Source organism: Opisthorchis viverrini, assembly GCF_000715545.1.
Source record: "Opisthorchis viverrini unplaced genomic scaffold opera_v5_435, whole genome shotgun sequence".
Taxonomy (NCBI): Eukaryota; Metazoa; Platyhelminthes; class Trematoda; order Opisthorchiida; family Opisthorchiidae; genus Opisthorchis; species Opisthorchis viverrini.
The window spans coordinates 221,406-242,378 of NW_008752098.1; the positions used below are offsets into that span (position 1 = coordinate 221,406).

At 41.6% G+C, this 20,973-nt stretch overlaps 1 protein-coding gene across 1 annotated transcript; it reads left to right on the forward strand.

Moving 5' to 3' along the window:
- Positions 1 to 1,531: 1,531 nt before the first annotated feature.
- On the forward strand, positions 1,532 to 18,332 carry T265_11037 (hypothetical protein; the record flags this gene model as incomplete). Its single annotated transcript, XM_009177581.1, has 6 exons — positions 1,532 to 1,798; positions 5,832 to 6,233; positions 9,179 to 9,901; positions 13,717 to 14,133; positions 16,224 to 16,356; positions 18,030 to 18,332. The coding sequence occupies 6 exons, from the start codon at positions 1,577 to 1,579 to the stop codon at positions 18,035 to 18,037; spliced, it is 1,905 nt and encodes a 634-aa protein (XP_009175845.1).
- Between the last annotated feature and the right edge of the window lie 2,641 nt (positions 18,333 to 20,973).

Genomic DNA, 20,973 nt, shown 5'->3' on the forward strand with positions numbered 1-20,973 from the left:
AGATACTTTCACTATTTCTCTATATTTCCCTGCTTCTCCTTATACGCGGACTTGTTTGAACTGTTCAAAATGAAGTCAAGGACCAAAATTCAGAGGCAGGGTTTCTCTCAATTTTTATTCTCAAAAGACCAGTTTTTTAACTAAAAGCAAGTTGACACATGAATTTTATCCGTTCTCTGGGAAGAACATGTCATAAAATACAATCACATTTTGCCATTACACAAAATGTTATTGCAGCTGCAGATGGAAAGAACAAAGACAAGTGAGCGACGAACACTGCTGATCATCGGCGCAGACGACAGAACACCTGATCCCCGAAAGAGGACGAGTATTTAAAAAGTACTGCAGAATATTCCATTTAAAAAATGTAAAATTACCACCGTTTTCACGACCGCTCTAAAAATTGACTGTACGTGCCACTCACGGGAGTAGGTTTGTGAGATGATCAGTGAGTTAATTCGTCGGTAGCATATCGACAGTAGTTGGTTTGTAGCATTCAAGTCACCAGGTTAAATTCGTCTCAAGTAATGTCCCTAATGATGAATCTGACGCTGGTGATAATGAATAGCAGGTGGGAAAGAGGGATCTCGGAATCTATGTTGTCCACGGTAGCCGTTTCGTCGAAAAACCTCCATAGTCTCGGTAAAATTTATGAAGTATTTATTCGCTCACATTGCGGCTAATAGCTACCTCAGTATCAATAACTGCGTTCACTTTCATCATGAATTCCAGCCCTTTATCTTCAGTGGTCAGTGATAGGTTCCTTGAGCATCTGAAACTAAGTTTACTCCCGAAAAACAGTATATTCTCTGAATCCCGAAGGTTACGGTCGGTTTGGGCCAGAGAGACGTGGAAGTTCAAGTAACTCTTTAGCCCATACTCATGAGCCTGAAGATTTCCAGGTTTACAGGCACGATAAAAAATCGGCTTGGCCCAATCACAACAAATCTGAGTGCACTCCACCATTTAGGGAATTAATTGCATCTTCCCAGTTTCTGCAGCAGGTTCAGGTACCAACATTTTTTGTTTTAACCCACGCATTTTTCTGACGTACATGCATGATTAACGATAATGCATACATTCAAAGCGGTGTAAATTCCTGAATTTTCCGTCGACCAGTAGAAAGGGTTTGCTTTCAGTAACACCATGAAATATGCGCTTTGCAACTTCCGCCTGCAGTCTTTCAAACGTAGAGTTGGCTTTGTCTACAATGCACAACTGCCGACGTAAAAACTGCGGCATATTGACTCTAGCCGTACTCCCAAGTAATTCTGGGTATCAAGTAGAACTTCGTTAGTTCCACTGCTGTGCAGACGTTCACAAATACCTTAACAGGATTTGCGTCTTAAATTATCCTTTGAAAATCTATCTATCTATCTATCCACCACGCAATCAAACTGTCTCCTGCATTACTGTTAAAAACTGGACTGCTTCTAATGAACCCACAGGGGACCAGCTTACTTGTCGACTTTGAGTCACGTGCTCTTGCCAGTCTGTGAGTGATCGATTTGTGCAATTTAAATCTCTGCATTTGTCTTCCAAGGGGTTGCAACTTGACCTGTGTGTGCTCTTAGTCATGACCACTTGCTTTACCTTTTGCACTGTCCTATCCTGTCTCGTCCTGGTGCCTGTGTGTGCAGATGTGGAGGAAAGGCGTTGCAAGCTGGAAGCTGCTTGGGGACCATGGCGATGCCCAGGTGAGGAACATAAATGCACCCACAAAAACGCAACACGATACAAGTGTATGGGAGGGAATTGCACAATTGATGACCCGTGCGCCAACCTACCCGGGTTTCAAGTACGTTTTCCTGTCTAATTCAATCTTGCGTGAAATGATTCGAAGCCTGTTGTACTCGTAAGCACCGACGTGAAGCATTTAGCTTGAGTGGACCGTTTGGCAACCATTATGTTTCTCCGCAATGCTATTCACAACTTGGTATTTTCTCAATATACTCCTTCCCTTTATTTTCGAAATGGCAGTTGCAGATGTTTAAAGCAGGGGAGTTCTGAAAAACAACTGATTGTGATTTCCCCCTGAATGGGTCTCATCAGATGGATGAGACAAGACGATTTGTGTCTCTTCGCCCCTGACTGAATTTTCTCACAGAAATATGAATCGCAACAATTTATGGTTTCCAGTGGAATGGTAGCTTCATTTTCAGAGGTCTAGCAGCATAGATTCTTACCAAGGTGGAACTTGGACACGATAGAATCCCATGGATACGTTGAATTCCCAGATTATGTATGATATTTAAAGCGAGACGTGTGCTTTATCGAGGATGATCCGATTATGTAACCTTTCTGGATACACGCTCTGCTCAAATTTGTACAATACTACACTGTGCATTCATTACTGAATAGTTTAAATATAGTGTAAGATGGCGTGTGGACCTGTTCAAAATTGCGGCAGTTCGAAACTACATAGCATGTTGCATGATGAAGTCAAAGTTGGCAGGATTTCTTTCTGCTCTGTTTCGAATAAGCAACCCATTTTCCTAAGCATACTGGTGGTAAGAAAACCTGCGCACTGTTATGGCGGTGATGAAATCCCTATCATTGATGGCAACACCAATAGAGAATCCTGGCATTTCGCGACCTTGCAACCATATCACTTCATTTGAATAAAGCCTTATAGAGAAAAAGAAGAAGAGCATAACAGAACGACTCAGACTGGGTACAGGTGAGTCTCACTTCAAAACTAGATTTGTGTGGAGATGAATGTAGTTGCCGAAAGAAAACTAATTGGGCCGAGAGATGAACCTAGGTTTATCCTATCGTCAACGTCCCAAATGTCCTAATCTCCGACACAATCATGCAAACTGGATAGAAACTAATGGTATTATCGCCACTGACAACAGTTGGCTGCCACAGTTTTCAGTAAATCTAGACCATTACAGGGAGGCCAAGGTTGCCCCTATTCCTGTAAGGAAACAGAAGGAGGCGTTGTCGTATGCATATCGGAAGGAAGGCTGGTCAACCAGGAGCTGCCTGTTGACTGAGCCGCTAATAAATATCAATCATACCCGGGTTACACAGAAAGTTTTCTCAAATAGTCATTCCGTTTAACCAGCCGGATCAACTCGAAAAGCAGTGCAGGGATAAATAGGTTTTGATATGATTCACTCATCCTAAAAGCATAAAATTCACGTGCTGCTCTAGATACCATCCTGGATTTCTATTCTTGCTACAAACGACCGTTAGAATTAACACCTACTTCTCCATAGTGAATTTGGATCGCATCTTCTAAACCCTACCAGAAACCAGCTGTCTATGATTATTTACAGTTTGAGTGGCTGAAGCAACGTCTGCATTGATTCTTTCATGTTAATTTGCCAAGTGCACTGTTTTCTTTAGACTTTCACTGTTGTTCTCAACATACACATAAGAGGAACCGAGTCCGTATAATTTTTCATCATCATGTTTGCTTTTGCGCACTGTTAAATAGCCTTACACTGGCATAAGAGAAAAATTGAATGCACACCTCAAAAATAACTAAGCCGCTATATGTACTTTATCCTTTGCAGGCTTCACCAGTTTAGTGCCAGGAGCCGTTCGTAATATCTCGCCTAATTGTCCGTAAATTCTACGTTAAGCAGAAACCTTAAACTCTGCTTTCACTGTGTGTCTTTAACTATCTTACATTAGTATGCGAGAAGATTTTGACAACGTGTACTTTGTGTTCGACCGTAGTTCCCGGAGTTTATGAAAGAATAGTAAAATATGTCGTGATAGCAAGCCTTCTTTGCAATTAGGATGTCCCCGATTGTCCCTGAAATTTGAAATGCCATATGGTCAACAAACGGGTCTACAAGGTCATCTGATCACATTGAGTTCCGACACCAACCTCTCCGTTGTAACTTCAGGACTTGTGAATCAGTTACTCTTGCTTTTCTTCATGTTTACTTGGTGACTCTCTGTACTTGGTATTCTTTTACGCGTATTTTATCCGTTGGAGAGCTAATTTCTGGAAGCGGAGTTTATCTTTTTTGCTCTATCTTCAAGCTGGTTTTGATCGCATTCATTGCACGAGACGCATCAGATCACATCAGGCTTGAATCAGCCCTGTGCGTCAGTTTTCTCTCAGCGATTCGACCATATGTAAGGTGGCCTTTGAGAATGCAATAACTGTCAAAGTTGAATGCCTCGGAACTACCTTGGTTTCTGATGCATGTGCCCGTATTTAAGTTGACTAGCTTTTCACTGGCATTTCATTAAGGCCGGTTTTCTTCTGATGTGAGAGTTTAAAGGTGACTGTTTGGATGAAATTTGAACTCAAATTTTGGAACTTGATGAGATGGACTCTGCGTGAAGACATGATAATGTCCGTTGATGTTTTCTGGCTAGCATTGTCATAACTAGTATAATCCAGTTGTCCACAATCTGGTAAATATGACAAAGCATCGGACTGCAAGCGTGCATGACCATTGGGATCTGAGTGGTTTGAATAATCATGTAAGTGCATCTGTCAAGTTCATGCATGCACTTGCATCAAAATAGCCCAGAACTTGTGAGATCCAATTGGTTTTGAGTGACATGAGGGTTGTCTTCCTTGAAGTGTCAGTTCATCTTGCAGCATTTAGGTATAACAAAACTTACCGCTCACAAAGGCTTCGTCTAAATGGCCGATCCGCAATCTTTCCCACTAACCTTCTCTATGATGACCATTCGGGAAGAGATAGTTTTGATCGTACACGATGACCATCATTTAACGGAATTTCAGTTGTCCCTGAATTTGAACTACATTTAGTTCGGCTAGACCAGCGGAAAGCTGCACCGGAATCCATAGCGTCTACTATTTGAAGAGCTGCTGATTTCCTGATTTCACTCCCAACTCCAACTAATCCGAACGATTGCCAATTAAGTAATCAGCTTATCTGCAGGATGACCAGATATCATCGCAAAAACGGAAAAATAAAGCCCTGTTCACTGCAAACTGGTTGCCCCGGTGTAGAAGTAGGTGGATTCGTGCATGCCTCTCCAACCAAACCGAAAATTCTTTATCCCTTGTAACTTGCGCATTTAGTCCACAACTGGTCGTAGAATGCCAGAGTAACATATCCCTGAGGGATGTTTCAAAGCGTAACAGTCACATTTTGTATTTGAACCTTATGCGAGTGTTGCGTGATGTAACTCCACGTGCTGAGGCCGGACTGTGATTCTGTTGAAATGCAGGTGGCAATCAGACAGCTTTTCATTGTCCTTTAGCCAACGATCTGAAGTTAGTTAGCTTCAATCCAAGTTGAGATCTCCAAAAATATGTGGAGGGATTATTCGTAACAATTTTCAAAATGAACTTTTAAATTACGACACGAAGGAACTAAGGAACCGCCTTTTATAATGAGCATTCCTGAGTTATTTTCCAAGGTTTTTGCAAAAACCAGTTTCCTTTACACAAAATCTAAACTATTTACATCAGAAAGTGCACCCAGTCGGACAGTTTCGTGTGACCTCACTTGGCAGGAATCCAATTCCAATTTCCTTTGTCACTTGCAAGATAACCTATTACAAGCGCAGCCGACATGCCCTGATCATAAACCAAGGATATGAGCCGTTCTTGAGATAGAATAGCCTTCACAAAACCGTGTCAGACTGTTGGTTCTGTTATAATTTATTATTAATGGTGTACTCCAGATCTCGGATATATGGTGCTCCCAGACGTACGCCAGCCTATCATTGTCAGAAAAACTCATCTAAACGTTATGAATGATTCGTATAAAGTAGTGACATGATTTTACGTCTTTTCGCGTTCCTCTTTTAGCGTTCCGTCTATCTGGTAAGCCCTGCAATTGTTTATTTAATATCCTATTTTACATTACATTTCATCACACCAGGAAACAAAGTCATGCAGTAAGATGCTGGCCCTTGCTTTATGTGTACCCTGGTGGGCGTCTTGGTCCTCGTGGACGAAATGTACTGCTGTTTGTGGATTTATGGAAAGTACTCGATTTCGTCCGTGCATTGGAGCCTGGACAACGGAACATATTCAACCGGAAGTTAGACGTGAGTTGCAGGCCTCATGTGCATCAAACATTCGAGCGGCCGAGGGTGTCGAAACCCGCGATTGTCCAATAAGGCGTCTGTGTCCAAATATTCATGGAGGCTGGGGAGAGTGGACAGAATTCACGCAATGTTCTGTTACCTGTGGGACCGGGTTTCGTTATCGCATGCGGTTATGTAATCGTCCTGAACCACGGGGGAACGGCTTACCCTGTCATGGGATCGATACACAGCAGGTAACTTGCTAACTGAAGGGTCACACACATAACTCATTATTCTGCCCAAAGTTATCTGGTTTACTATTATTTTTACTCTAGGTATATTCTACTCACTTTAGAATTATCCAAAAGTGTGCACATGCTCAAGAAGGATGTTAAAACCCAGGCATAATCATAAATGTTTCTAAAGCAGATTTCTCGATCCATGGTATGCGTGTTAATTTCATTTCGATTTCCAGTATTACCGGCACTAACGCATTCATAGAGCAAGAGCATTCACAAGAGCAGAAATGATAGAAGTGGTTCGCTCATTTCTGCGCCCATTGAGCATAACTACCAAGTACTCACAAACGTCTGGTATAATCCCTGCATATATGAGTGCCAAATCGCATATTAGTCATCCTGTTTCATCTACTCATCAAACGGACGTGTAAGCATTTTCCACATCTCTCACGGTCAAAAAATGCACAAACGAAATTATTGAATTCGAGAAGGAGCAACCGCATTGTCGTTCAGCTTCGTTGCCTTATTATAAGAAAGCCTCATCATCCCTTCTTGTCGTGGATATATTGCGGGAATAAGAAAAGTAAATAGTGCGTCAAACAGAAGGTACCCCTTACCAAGGACCTTTTCCGGTTCCCTTCGGTTTGAAGGTTATTTGTCCAAAAAGAGCATAAACCAGATACCGATTTGATTACTCTTTGGAGAAAAATCACGCATATTCAGTAGACTCAGATGTTGTTCACTTATGTTACTCTCCATAACCAACCAACCAGCCCTTAGCAGTTATCAGTGTGCTGCTAGCCCAGGTAAACATACACCACACGGCAGTAGTTTTCCGGCCTCAAAAATGGGTGATTTACGCTAACTTTACTTGAGTGTGAAGTAAAACTACCCTTCTACTTTTCAAAACAGCCAATTTCACGAGCACTATCAGTACACTGCGGTTCAATCCAACCATTTCAGGCATCGACTTTCCAGCTTTAACCATTTTGGAATATCTTATACAATCGTGTACCAAATTCATAATATTACGCCTGAGAAGAACTATTCGGTGGCCCACGGTAACGTACTTCCAACTGACTTTTCCAGTATGCACTTTTGTATTGTGTCTGTAACCACGCTGAGGATTTATTAAATCAATGCTGCCGTATGTCCCAGTTGTGTGTACATATGCGTATATCTTGGCCACACCACAGGATTTCACATAAAGCACGTTGAATCTAACCATAGATAGCGGAAATTTCGTCAGCAACAATCAGGTGCAAAAGGTTCCACATTTAGTCCATTATGTCTACTTCCCTTAGAGTAGAAACCACTTCCTCATTGAAAATATTTAGTTTCCCTGAAAAAGTAACTCCTCAACATAAATGAACAGTTTGAGCGATGGCTGCGCATCATTATCCATTAAATTGTGTCCAAATACATGGTTATTGGACGTCCACCACAACAATCTGACGGTTGAGGTAATAAATGAAGTAAAATTTGAACTTCTATCTTGGGAATTCGCTCTCCGCCACGTCTCTCTCAGTGGGCTCATTGAATATACAGGTAATATATTTAGTGCTGCAAAGATTTTCTTTAGACAGCAAGCAACAGTAAGGTGAGTAAACATGATCATGTTTTTTTTAGATTATGCAGTCTCTAAATAGTTAACGGAGCTTGGAACACCAGTTATTCTGATTGGTTTGTTGCTTTCACATTTTGCTGCTCACCTTTGTAAACTCTGCGACCTATCAGGTAGTCATACTATGACACCAAATGAAAGCATCCACAATGAAGTTCTGCTTGGTTTTGACGCTAGTTGCTGCTCAGGTTTGATGTGTAACTGAACAGTGGTATGACAAGTCCCAGAAGATCAAACAGGAACTTCCGGAAGGTCCGTAGAAAAATATTACATAAAGAAACACTGAGTAGCAGAGATGGGTATTGTTTTAAACATCAAGCAATTGTGAACCTTTGGTGTTTCCTTTCCTCTCCTCCATATGTTTTGACTGGCACTTTCAGTCGTATTTCTCGAGTTTTGGGTGACCTTAACGAACTTTGGTAACGTTATTTTTATCGTTTTTTTCTTATCAATCTCCTAATTACAAAAGTATACCAGTCTGAGTGCGAACTATAGGCCTGTTTATTACAACAGTTGCCCACTATCGACGGAACATACTAAAAGAACATTTACCGCTCAAACTTTGGCGCCTGTGTTTGGTTAATTTTAACTGTTGAGTGCGAATTGTACCTCCTGTGACACCATTATCTACCCTCCTCAGGAAGCACTAAGGAGCATTTTAACGTCAAACCGCAGAACGGTAGCAAATGTAGGTCATATTTGTGTTTTGATGTTGAGAGTGTTAGATGTTTGTCTAGCTAAATAAACGACACGAACGCATACTGGGTTAGGCAAGCACTACTTTAGAGCTGGGTGATAAACCGTCAGAAACAACAAAACATCTGAACAGAAACATGACCGTTACTTGCTTCGTATGAACGCCTCATTGACCATTGTATCTCCACGTAGCAATCGGTACTGGACACAGATAATTTTAGTTTCCATTTTTATTGGCCTTCGAACAGGTGAGGGGCCATCTCCAACACATACGCCATTAGAAAGGACCATAGCAAAATACGCACAAACTCTCACGTCTGGATTGCAAACTGGCGTACACTGGCATCTTTTGAACATGCTTCAACTGCTTCACGGAAATATAACGCATGACAGTTAACCACAGTGCAGTAGTTTTGGTTTAACTATTTTATTTCGTAATGGTTTTCAGTATCATAACAGTATTTTATTAATCTATATGTTGCTGTATATGAGAATGTCCAAAACTCTTTCGCCTCTTTGCTTATACTGACTTGACTCACATGAGTAAAAGCTGATTGGAAGTCTATAGCTATCCTCATTCTGTCAAAAATATGCGTCTATTTCAGTGGTCTTCATTCACTCTGTTCTATGTTTGTTTCAGGTCCCCTGTGAAGGTCCCGTCCCTTGTCCCAAACGAGGTCAGTGGTGTCCATGGTCACCGAACATTCCCCACTGCAGTCATCCATGCGGACCCATCGGGATGGGACTACGGACGAGACTGTGTGCATGTCCAAAGCCCAGCTACGGGGGCGAAGCATGTGAGGTGCCCCCGGAAGCAGAAGCATTTGCAAAATATGAAGCGACTAAAAAACCCGGTTCGGGTGTACCCGCGCCAACTGAATTTGCTATTCATGCAATAAGAACTGGCCAAGGTAGGTGGGAACCCTGCAATCGACATCCTTGTCCATATTTGAAATTCCTAAAGGAAGAGGAAGAAAGATTGTTGCTCAAGGATTTGCTCGCCCAGAGAGCTGAAGATGCCTGGGTTTGGTCTGCTGGATTGCCAGCCAAACGTGATGATCCCGTGCAACTTTACTGTCCGCCAACAAAAGAATCACGCTTAAATGTGTTCGACCGTCCAGAACGCTTTCCAAAGTCGCGTGCGTACTGGACAAAGTCCGTTCCACTATCACCGCACACACCACATGATTTTCCAGGTGAAATTCTTGAAAACACAAAAACAATACTGATTGAGGGAGACCGATTGACGATACGTTCACTGCAACCATACACAACCGGTGTTTATCGATACGGGTACGAATATGAGCCAGGGTACTACGAGACTGTTTGCTTCTTTGTTGTCTACATCAAGGACAGTGTATGGGTAAGTGAGTTGTTTGCATAAGTTCGAGGATATCTCTTCTGTGACGTACCATTTGAGAAGCCGATAAGCTCTTACTAGAAGATTTGCTTATATCAACTCCAAATAATCAGTAAAAGTTCCCCAAACAATTCCGAATAGGATTTCTGGGTGTTTCATCAGTAATAATGTAGTTTCTCTATCTTTCAAAGTCGTCGTTTTGTTCTGCTGTTAAATTAACAGTACTGGTCCCTTCGAGCGAAGTATGCTTCAGCATACGACGATTAGTATGAGCCAGTTTTTGAGAATGCTACTCGTTATGTTTCTTGGAACACTGCGAGGATAAATATTTACGCTGTCCACTTACTATCGGGTTCACCGTAAAATTTCGAACTCTCCACAAGATGATGTTTGCAACAACCCTTTGTCTTGGCTGTTGAACCAAGTTATAGGGAAGTCACAGAATAACATGACCTGTTGGATGACCTGCACTACGAACGTGCGTTTGGAAGATGGATGTCGTTCACATTTACATCTGAATATTCGTAAAAGGGACGGGCGGACATGTTTATCTTCTAAAACTTGTCAGAGGAACAAAATTATACGAACAAACTAATACTATGGGTTACTCACTTGAACAGGACAGCCGATAGTAATCTTAGCCGAACTGTCGGTGGCTTCTCACACCACATATATATGGCTCCAGAGACGAGCGATTTTTCCGAGTCACCATCAAATTCGACCAAATTTGAATGCGCCGCATTGAATTTGAACTTCCTTTAACCGCCAACGGGGAGACTGGACTGTGTCAATGCTGTCTGCTTGTTTCATGTCGTAAGTTGAATAGTGTCCATCCATCATCCATCGTGTGCCTCACCGCCCAATTTTCCGTTTCCTCAACATTTGATTCGGCAGATAAGATAACGTTCTTGTGGGGATTTTGTTCCGTAATTGAAGCCAGTCTATGCTGAAAGGCCGAATAGCACTGAACATTTGTTTTATTCTTATTGTGAATCATCGGCATCGCGCATATCACGAAACTCCTGAGAGTCGCGAAGTCTCGAAGAGTCCTCTGATTCTGCCGACCCGATGAGTGAAACTTCTATCTAAGAAGTTGTTGCCCGAGGAGCCAGCCGGCACATGTGACCGCGTGATGTAGATCCCTTGATTGAAGGATGAGCGACGCTATATTCTGTCTGAGTGCGAGTTAATCACACTGCTGATCAGCCTCTCACGATCGAACGGTTAATTATTCACAATACTGGTAGTAGGTCGGGGGTTCGAGACTCTCCAGAGTTTCGTGAAATGCGCACTGCTAATGATTCCCAATAAGGATGGAACAGCTGCGGAGTGCTCCTTAGCTTTTAGGCATAGTTTAGCTGCGTTTACAGGACGAAATCTGCATAAAAATTCCATAATATTTTCACTCTACCAACAAGATACTGTTCATCTTGCTAATAAATTCAGGTTCATCAGCTTAGGCGATTCCGGCCCTCATACCTGCCTCAGATAGTAATACATGGTTTGTCGGTTGCAAACTTTTTGGATAACTAAGATGTTCCCCTCTCAAGTGCTATCTCAGAATGATTTATATTTGAAGCGTCGATAGAATGAGCTGTCCAGTGCTGAAATCAGTTTTTATGCTTTATGGCCCCTACGCGCAGAGGACATATGATCATCGGTGTCCCCGAAACATTGGTCATGTCTGGTGAGAATATTGGATTAGTAGTGCTGAGCGTCATTAGATGATCTTGGGAAGAAGGAACTCTACCACGATAGACGAATTACTCATGCTTCATAGGTTGTGTTGGTTGGGACATGTACTCAGCATGCCAGAGGTCCGTTTGCCTCACAGAGCTCTTTCCATTCAGCCTTGTGCTGGTGGAAGCGTTCGAAAAGTGAACAGTGTATGACCTAGCAACGAAGTACGAAAACACTAACTAGTAAACTTAGTCGGGTTGGCAACTTCCGCGTCCCCGGATGAGAATCCCGGGACTCAAATCACCAGTGTTTAATGGCATTGACGGAAATGGCCCAATCGCTCGGTCAGTGGCGATCGTGCATCAAACCTATCGTCTTCAGTGCGTAGCAAACCAATTTCTGAACAAACACAACGTGCCTTCACCTTTAAGGTTTTGTTGTATGTTCTACTTTCCCGCTTTTAGGTGATCGAAACTGTAGAAGCTGGAACCATTGTGCCTATGGCACATGGTTTATAGCTAATACACTGAATTGAATTGAATTGGACTGAACTGAATTTGTGCTTATTTCTGAAGGTGAGACCGCTTCGGATAAATCTCCGCCCAAGCTCTCAAGCATAACAACAATTTCAGTTTTGCTAATCTTAAAACCGCGATCACGTAATTTGGGGTCTACGTAGAATGCCTACGGTCTAAGGGACAAAATGTTTTGTACTGACGTCTGTGAATCGACGAAAACCGCTCTCAATGCTCAATTTGCAGCCGAGTGACACTGAAATCACTCATTTGGCTAAATAGACCTTCATGTTTACACACTCGTCCAAACTGACACACTGGATATAATTCTATGTTCAAAAAAGAGTTATATATATACCATTCTACGTGATTCTGAGGTACATGAGCAGTCTTGTGATCTTCGGAAGTCTACTTGTTGACTTATCCACTTATCACATCCACCAGTAGATTTAACAACCAATGGTTGCCCGCAATCAACTCCTACATCATGCTCTCTCTCGTCCTCAAAGTATAATTAATCCGCTGGTCCATTTGAGCCGCTATTTTCGTGATTTCTAAACGTTTTTCCCCGAAATATTTGGGACATTTCTCATTCCAAACGGCTCTAGTTGATACACCTCATTGGCAGGAGCAGTCAAGAGAGATCTAGGAAATCATATCGTTTCACATAATCGTAGTGTGAAATAAAAGCAAACGTACGTAAGCGTAAAGTTTGGAAAAGGTAAGTTTAAGTTTCACTTTGAACCTAGGTGATTGATGCAAGATATGCGGCTGAGATACTACCTGAGTATACGCACCCGAAGTCTTTTGTTAAGTCGAGAAGACTGTTGTTGTATTCGGTATGGTTCTGTAATAACAACAAATAAACAACGGTTATTGATTGAATAGAAGTGTCAATGGCTAATACATAGCAATGATTCAATACGAACGTACATTCAAGATTGTACCACAGGTCTTTGAGCAGATCCGACGCAAATATCAAGGAAAATACAGGTGAAGTTTATACTCCAAGTAGTGTCTGAAATGTGGAATGAGAGTCATGAAGTGTCGGTAGGTGTGAAGGAATCAACAAACGTTCACCGAACGTTATAGTATGCAAGTTTCCACTGGGGCGCATTCATATCGAAACAAACCTAATCCGACGTATTAAACGTTTGTGTTCAAAGCCCAGATTGTGTGGATTGTTCAAACAGGACTAGCCTGCGAAAACATGTGATAGACCAAGCTGTTAGGTTAAAACATAGTGGTAAGCATTTTCAGCCTACACTAATCCTAAATTTCATAGATTCCACAAATATTATAGGAACTTTCTGTAAATGCCCACTGGATATCTCCATGGACATCACCACGGTAGAACTGGACCTTCCCATTTTTACGCATATTTTTTAGGAGGCTCTTAAAAACTGAACACCTACACGGATGTGCTCTGGCACAAAAAAGAACAGGCTGGTAAGATACCTTGTAAGGTACTTTCACTCTTACCAGTGCATGGAAGTTAAAGGGATTTTGATGTATACACAACCGGTCACCAACAAAATTAAACTTATTTTGTATTAAGTGAGTAAATAGAAATATTACACATTTCTCAGTAACGTGAGTAAACTTTTGCTCGTAAACATCCAGGATATTTTGCATGGTAGCACATTCGACCTCACCTGCAACGCACTGGGTCTGTGGCCCATCATTCAAAAACCCCAGACCGGTACCTGGACCGTGTACTGGGATGTCCGCTTGGAAAAAAGACTAGAGGATTCGATGCACAACACTCGCTGGTGGGTCACAGAGCTAATGAAACAGATGACGGAAGAGGAAATCAAAATGTTGAATCAAACCACCAATGCTACTGCTCGAGCGATTATGGCAGGAACGGGGTTTACACTATGGGACACAGAATATCGTCGTGTGTACCGGGCAACCTCCACCATGAATGGAAACTACACCTGCACAATTTACAATAACGTCGGGAGGACGCTAAATCGTACGTTCTACACGGAGTCATTCATCCTACGAGTGGCACCCCCACCAACAATTTTTGAACTCGTGAGTACCATCTGCTGTCTCAATTATTCATTTAATTACTGTTTGGTCATTATTACCACTATTCTCATCTTCGTTGTAACTTCTTCAGCCCTAAACAAATGTACATCGAACACTTTTCTTGCTAGTTTTAAGGTATTAGCCCTCAAAATTGAAAACACCAAGATAACCGGAAAAGCTGAATTGATCGTATAGATGCAGAAAGAGGTTGAGCATATTATCTGAACACTTTTTCAAACGCAGTCACTCAGAAGTTAACGTGCGGTATTTTCGAAGGCACCATCTGAGATATTTAGAAAAGAAACGACAATAACACAATTTTGTAGTGCCTTCAGTCCTTTAAACTTGCTATCAAAACTTTTTTTTCTAATAAGTCTTCCTTTAAGTCCGCGTGCTTAGATTGTTCGGATGAGCATCATTAGTTCATCTACTTGAAGTTTCAAAGTATCATCACTAGTGAATTACAACACAGAGCATAAAGCGTTATCGAGGAGCAGTTCGCTTGCGCTTAGTGAAGTGCGTACTGTGTGAGTACGCTTCCGCCACCCAGTAGAAATTCGATGAATGCTTTTTTGGGATATTCAGCTGGTTCCTTCGATCGGAACCAGCATACTCATCCACCTCCGAGGTGACCCCCGAAAAATTTGGTGTATTTTAGACTCTCTCATCTGTCACTGATAGTTCACCAGATATGACACTTTCAAATATCTTGCTCAGCCACTAGGGATTATAAAATAAGTTGTCCATGTCCGAATACATTCGGACGAAACATTGTCGTGAACCACTGGTTCCTTAATGCCTTCTCAATACCGTGAACCTGAGCCCGGATAGCCGCCTGATACACTGATGCACGTAGCCAAACCAGAAAGCTAATGAACGTGCAAATCAGCCGATCTGTCGAACGCTGACGCGTACAGGCGTTTCATCTGCAGCTGAAAACGGGTTGTTTATAAATTTCACGAGGAAACTTCTAGGCAGACCAAAAAGTGATACTAAAATTAACCCATCTGTCAAGAGCAAGCAAAGAACATCCAAGTAAGTCTTGCTCAACCAATACGGTCATTCCTTTGGCAGTTGTCTAGTCCGGTTACGTTCGGAGTAGTTTGTCCTGATACCTATTCCTCATGCTCTATCTTACAATCCCGTTGTTGATGTCTCATCAAAATGGGTCGAGGGGTAGTTAATGAAGTCGTCAGATCGCGCAAGCCATGCGGACTGAACTAAGATGAGCTGGTCGTTGGCCGGCTAGTCACCGCAATTCTGGTGTATTCGGGCGTAATTAAATGAATCGATCATCCTCAAGGTGGTTTACTGAACTTCATGACCTGTCCCTATGGCCCGGCCGCAATCGTTTGACACAACAATGAGGCAATTTCACAAACCCTGTAAGTGATCAAAGAGAAACCAGGAATGCTCATGTAAGGCAGAATTTTACACAGAACTATGAAAAAGGAAGTACCCCAAAACGGGCAGAATAAATTTTCACATCTTTTACCTAAACGCGAACATCCATGGGGAATTTTATTTGTTCTAGTTTTCAACAGATGTGGCCCCAATATTGTGTAAAAATAATCACTTAATCTGAACACCATGTATCGTGTCTTACCACCCAAAACAGTGTGTCAAACTTGCAGTAAACTTATGGTCCGTTTACATGGTTAGTGGTGCTTGTTTATGAGCTAGATCGGTTATCCAGTAGGGTTCATAATTGTGATAAATGAATTCCAGGCTATCCCGCTGGGGTTGAGTTTGATAAAAACTTAATGTGCAATTGTTTTCATGCTTATCAGGGAAGTGCTCATCCCGTACTGCATACTCATCCTTAGGGCTATAAGGCGATTGGTGGCAAGTCCTTACCCAGATGCTTCAGTGTTTCTTGCCAGAAAATGCTCAAACGGCACAAACGGCTGCCAGTGAAGTGGAATCCAACACAAAGTAACTCCTTGTAAGACATCATCGACGGACAATCGTGACTGTCAAAATTCAGTGTAATCAAATCGCGATTTTATTGGTTCTCAAGACACATCCTTTTTTAAAAGGCTATACGCGGTGTACATACAGCCTACACTGATTTTCCACTCTTCTATCCACAGGTTAAACTATGGTGCATTCAAAATCAATGGCAATTAACAGTTCTCTTTATCGTGGGTCTCGTTTCAAGTGTATTGTGTGCACTATGTTTGTGGCGCCGCTCCCACAATATTGCCAGACTGGAAATACAGGCGCGTGAGTTGATGAAAGCTAAAAAGGCTATCAACTTGGCGGACTTGGACGCGAAAATCGATTAGCTTTTGGATGACATCAAACATTTACAATTTGTTATATAATAAAAGACTGTCACTATTTTGCTTCTACTCCACCAATTCTCACCTAGAACGGAGGACGCTGATTGATTCAAACTCACTCGTTTATCGTGAAAAGTTCACATATCTAGCGCTTGACCTTCACCGAAAGGTCAGCTTGCATCATCATCATCGTCATCATTATCAGCTGAGAGAACCGTGTGCTTGTCATACAGTGGTTGTACTTGTCACAATTTTGTCTACCGATGATTTAGAAAGGTGGGGTACAAAGGTGTGCATTGGAGGTGGGAGTTGATAAACTAATGCTAGTGTATCGCTTATAAAATAATGCATTTCTCTCTAGAATTCAGAGGAAAGGAGTTCCGTTTTTAACTTAGCAGACCACGGTAATGTCTCAGAATGTAGTTGACAGTTCCTAAAAACGGAACAAATACAAGATCGCTTAACTTTTGGACTGCGTGTTTGGAAAAGCGGTGGTAAAGGGCACGCATGAATAGGGTACATGAGAGATGTATGAAAGCCGGAAATGATATAATCATGAGAATTTCAATAGAATCACCATTCTAACATCGGTAAAAAAGTGCCGCGATTGTGCTGGGTAGTTTTCCTAACCAATAGTGTCACCCGTTAGCTGAGCTTCTTCAGTTATTACGTTGAAGTTTTCAAATATGGTTTTCGTTGACGGAGTAATTTGATGATACCTGAGGCCCCGTTCATTAGAGGTAATAGTACTTGCACAATTAGTTCACATGCATATTGTCAGGGGCTGGAGTTGACATATTTTATATCAGCAGCGGTTACACACTTTCATCTAATTTCGGATCGCTTACAGAAAGTTAATTCACATTCTTTGAGATTGAGATATTAGTGTAGTATTACGCTTCGTTCAAGCACATTGGCAGTTTGCCATGTAGGTGATCGAGTTTCAAAATCACTTGCAGCCTATTAGGAGTCCGAAAACAGGTAAACGGTAATGGGACTGACGCATGACTAACGCCGAAGTACCATCTGAAATCATTCTGGTTTAATCTCTTAACTACCTGGCCAGAGTTCTCCGAGACAACCGTTCCACTCCAGCTTCCTAACCAGATATTCAAAGGACTGAAATAAACATTTAGACAAGAACATATCTAAATAGAATTCAAGAACGACATATGCCGCTTGAGGAGACGGCTCCTCATGAAGATGGCAGTGACGATAATCGAAGACCAGTTTATCACTTCACGAAGTGCGGTAAAGGCAATGAATTTGCGTCACCAGCTCCGTATTATAACTTCAGCGTTTTGTATTTTTTTGGAGAATAAAACTACACTTCACCAACCACTAGAACATGAGGTCTGTTATGTAGGCTTGTCTGTTAAATATAAAACGCTCCTGCTCAAATTTTGCTCTTGGAAGTCAGGTTCTTGTTTCGGATGGTATATATACACGAAGTTTATATAGAGTATATACCTTTACGGTAGTATTACGGTGCAATAATACACGTTTTTTTTCAATATTTGCATTAGGTGATTAGAACTGACATTGAGAAGAACCATTACCTTTACGGTGTTTTACGGTGCAATAATACACGTTTTTTTTCAATATTTGCATTAGGTGATTAGAACTGACATTGAGAAGAACCATTATTCGGTGCCTCATACTCTGTCTCCGTCTAGTAATCCGGAATACAATAACACGATCATATATCAAAGGTTGTGAATTCACAAAAAACTACATGAGAAAAATCTGTGAGAATATGACCCTTTTAAACAGTAATCATCAGTTACTGGTTTCTTTCAAAAGGTACAAGTTTAAAGCCACTGGCTGCAATCAAAACGTTTTTTGCAATAATGAATCCAAATAGTTTTATTATTTTGACCCGAATTATTGCTTTCCCTGTTCTTTTTCAAGAGCGCCGATATAAGTATATTTTGCGACCTTGGTATTTTCAATATACTACTTAATATGGTCAGTCATTTCCCATTTGCGATTGGCGTCATTCAATAGAGGCTTCTGGGAGATGGTCAGAAATAGAACCCAGTTCATATGTTAAAGCAAAGCAAATGTAACCTTGTGATGATGCTCTACTAAACAGTTGTGCGCACCAAATTTTTAAGTGAAAGGATAGACTTCAATCTTCAAGATGTTCTTGCGCTTTAACGCACACACTTTGGTTACATTGAGGTGCTGCACTCATCGCAATGAAAACATCATGCTACCATATGGTGTACGCGTCCGACAACATTTACGCGAACTTTAGATGGTGCCCATATAGTTTAACCACGCGTATTGAAAAATCGAATCCAAATATTTCAACATACTTGATTCATTATTCTCCCGGTGAGCCTGCGTTTCACATTCCAAAAATGTTGGACAGTCCGTCTACGCCCAAGAAGCACACTTTCTGGGCATCGGTGAGCAGTGAATATTCATCGACCGTTTCGGCACATTAATTGGACTAATCCAGTATGTCAATGGCTGAAACTTGATGATCTTCAGTGTGAACACATACTGATCAAAACAGTTAGCTACAGCTAGACATGTCGTATTTTCCGTAAGAAACTTCTGGTATGGAACTGAACAATGGTGGGGAAAGTGGATCCGAACGTCTCTTCGTAAAACCTTACACATGACCATCCGGCTCGACTTGATACTAATGATAACTTCGCTGGTATCACAACTTGCTGAGCAAATGTGAGATGAGCAGTCGTAAAACTCAACCTACAAAATTCCTTGTGCGCTCAATAAAAAACCGTCGATCAAGGCAGGGTCCGGGTTTGATGGTACTTCAGATAGTTGCTCGCCATGCAGATGATGCTATGACCAGTTGAGGATAGTTTTCTTCAATGTAGTATCTCCTGGGTTGTTTTGAAGAGGATTTTAACAACTGAGGGCTGGTTTGTAAAGAAAATTACTTTATTTAGTGCTGCATTATGACGCAAGTTGATAAAGTAAATATCTGGTTCCACCTAGTACCTATATTTGGTAAACTGATACGTAATAACACTCAGCCCGAAGTGCTACAGTAGTTTGGTTGATTAGATAACTTGGTTAGATAAATTGATGGGGAGCCATCAAGCATTCAGTTATACACCTTCCCGAAGTGTTTAAAACTTACGTTTTAATGTTTTCTTTCTGCTTTGAGGGTCTACTTTTCAACACACTAGTAGCTTGCGACACAATGCACTGTAACATTCACCAGAACTGAAAAAGGGCCCATATATACAACTGGTTGCTCATTGGAGTCACAAGTCTTGGTGCGTACATGTATCCATGGTTCGTTTTGGGGAATCTGTCTTTAGTAATGAGCCACATTATGGCACATGTAAAACATATGCATTGCAGTACTTTTTGGACCGTACTAGGGACTCTTCGGAAATCAAAAAGTGTTTACCAGGATTAGGTAATCAAAAACTTATGTATTATTAACTTTAGATTTCAGAAAAACGCAAAAGATTACTGGCAAAGACGTCCGTTTCCCGAAAATTTCAGTTTTGTGCATTACTTTTAGTTTTCTGATTACCTGTGCTCTTCGTTCTCTTAGATAATGGGGTTTGTCAGGATTAACTTTTCGACACTGTTTCGTTCAGTTTCATAACATGTGCTGTCATGGAATGCATCTCCAAGTGACAATAAATCTGGTAAATGATTAATATGTCCAGATTACGTGGACAGCGATGTTTTATCACTTTATGATTAGTTGTACATATAAAGTATCCCCAGGTTGATATAGGGGGGTAGACGTATGTTTCGGCGTGCGGTTTCCATGTTCAAAGTCAGCACTATTCCTGTGTTTGCCATCCTCTCGCGACTCTTATTAAAGAACTTGATTTGCTTTCTCAGCTCACCTGTATGCGGCTTCATAAGCCGTTTGTCGTATGGAAGACGAAGTCAATTCGCCGGTAATGGTGGCATGAACAGCGCTTGCAAGCTTGCCCAATTTATCGCTTCAAAAATCATTTCTCGTGAAGCTTAGACGACTGTGAGTATAAGGTAATCGCAACATCGGTCATTCTTATGGCTTCACGACTTTAGCCATCGGATTCTAGAATCTTGGACATAATCAAACTATCACAGATGCCTGAGTAGCAGAGCGAGATCCAGTTGGCTAGCGTGGGCGACCAAAAATGATGCGGTTACTTGGCAGCAAATTAGGAAAGTTGGAGAGGTAGATTAAGCTTATTAGGATGGTGTGGTTTAGCATATGCCCGAACCCCGACTGCTCGAACAAACTGAGAGAGTCGCGGAGGCTACTCCATAATATGGCAGCCTGGAGTAATATTTCCACAGCCAAATTGAGCGTTGCTGGATCTTCGCATCCCCCGACTGAATACCATGTGATCCTACATGAATGTGGCTCAATACCCTTCAGCACATATCATGCAACCGCCTCCACCGTCTCACATGCTGTCAGTGTCTACATGAAGTACCTAGTAAGATTTTCTCTCTAATTCTGTGCTTGCCTTATGTCAGTGACAGATACTAAATGTTTCACATTGTCCGGTATTTTATGGGAGTTAAGCCTCACCAAGTTCTTCCAATAAGATGATGATTAGGG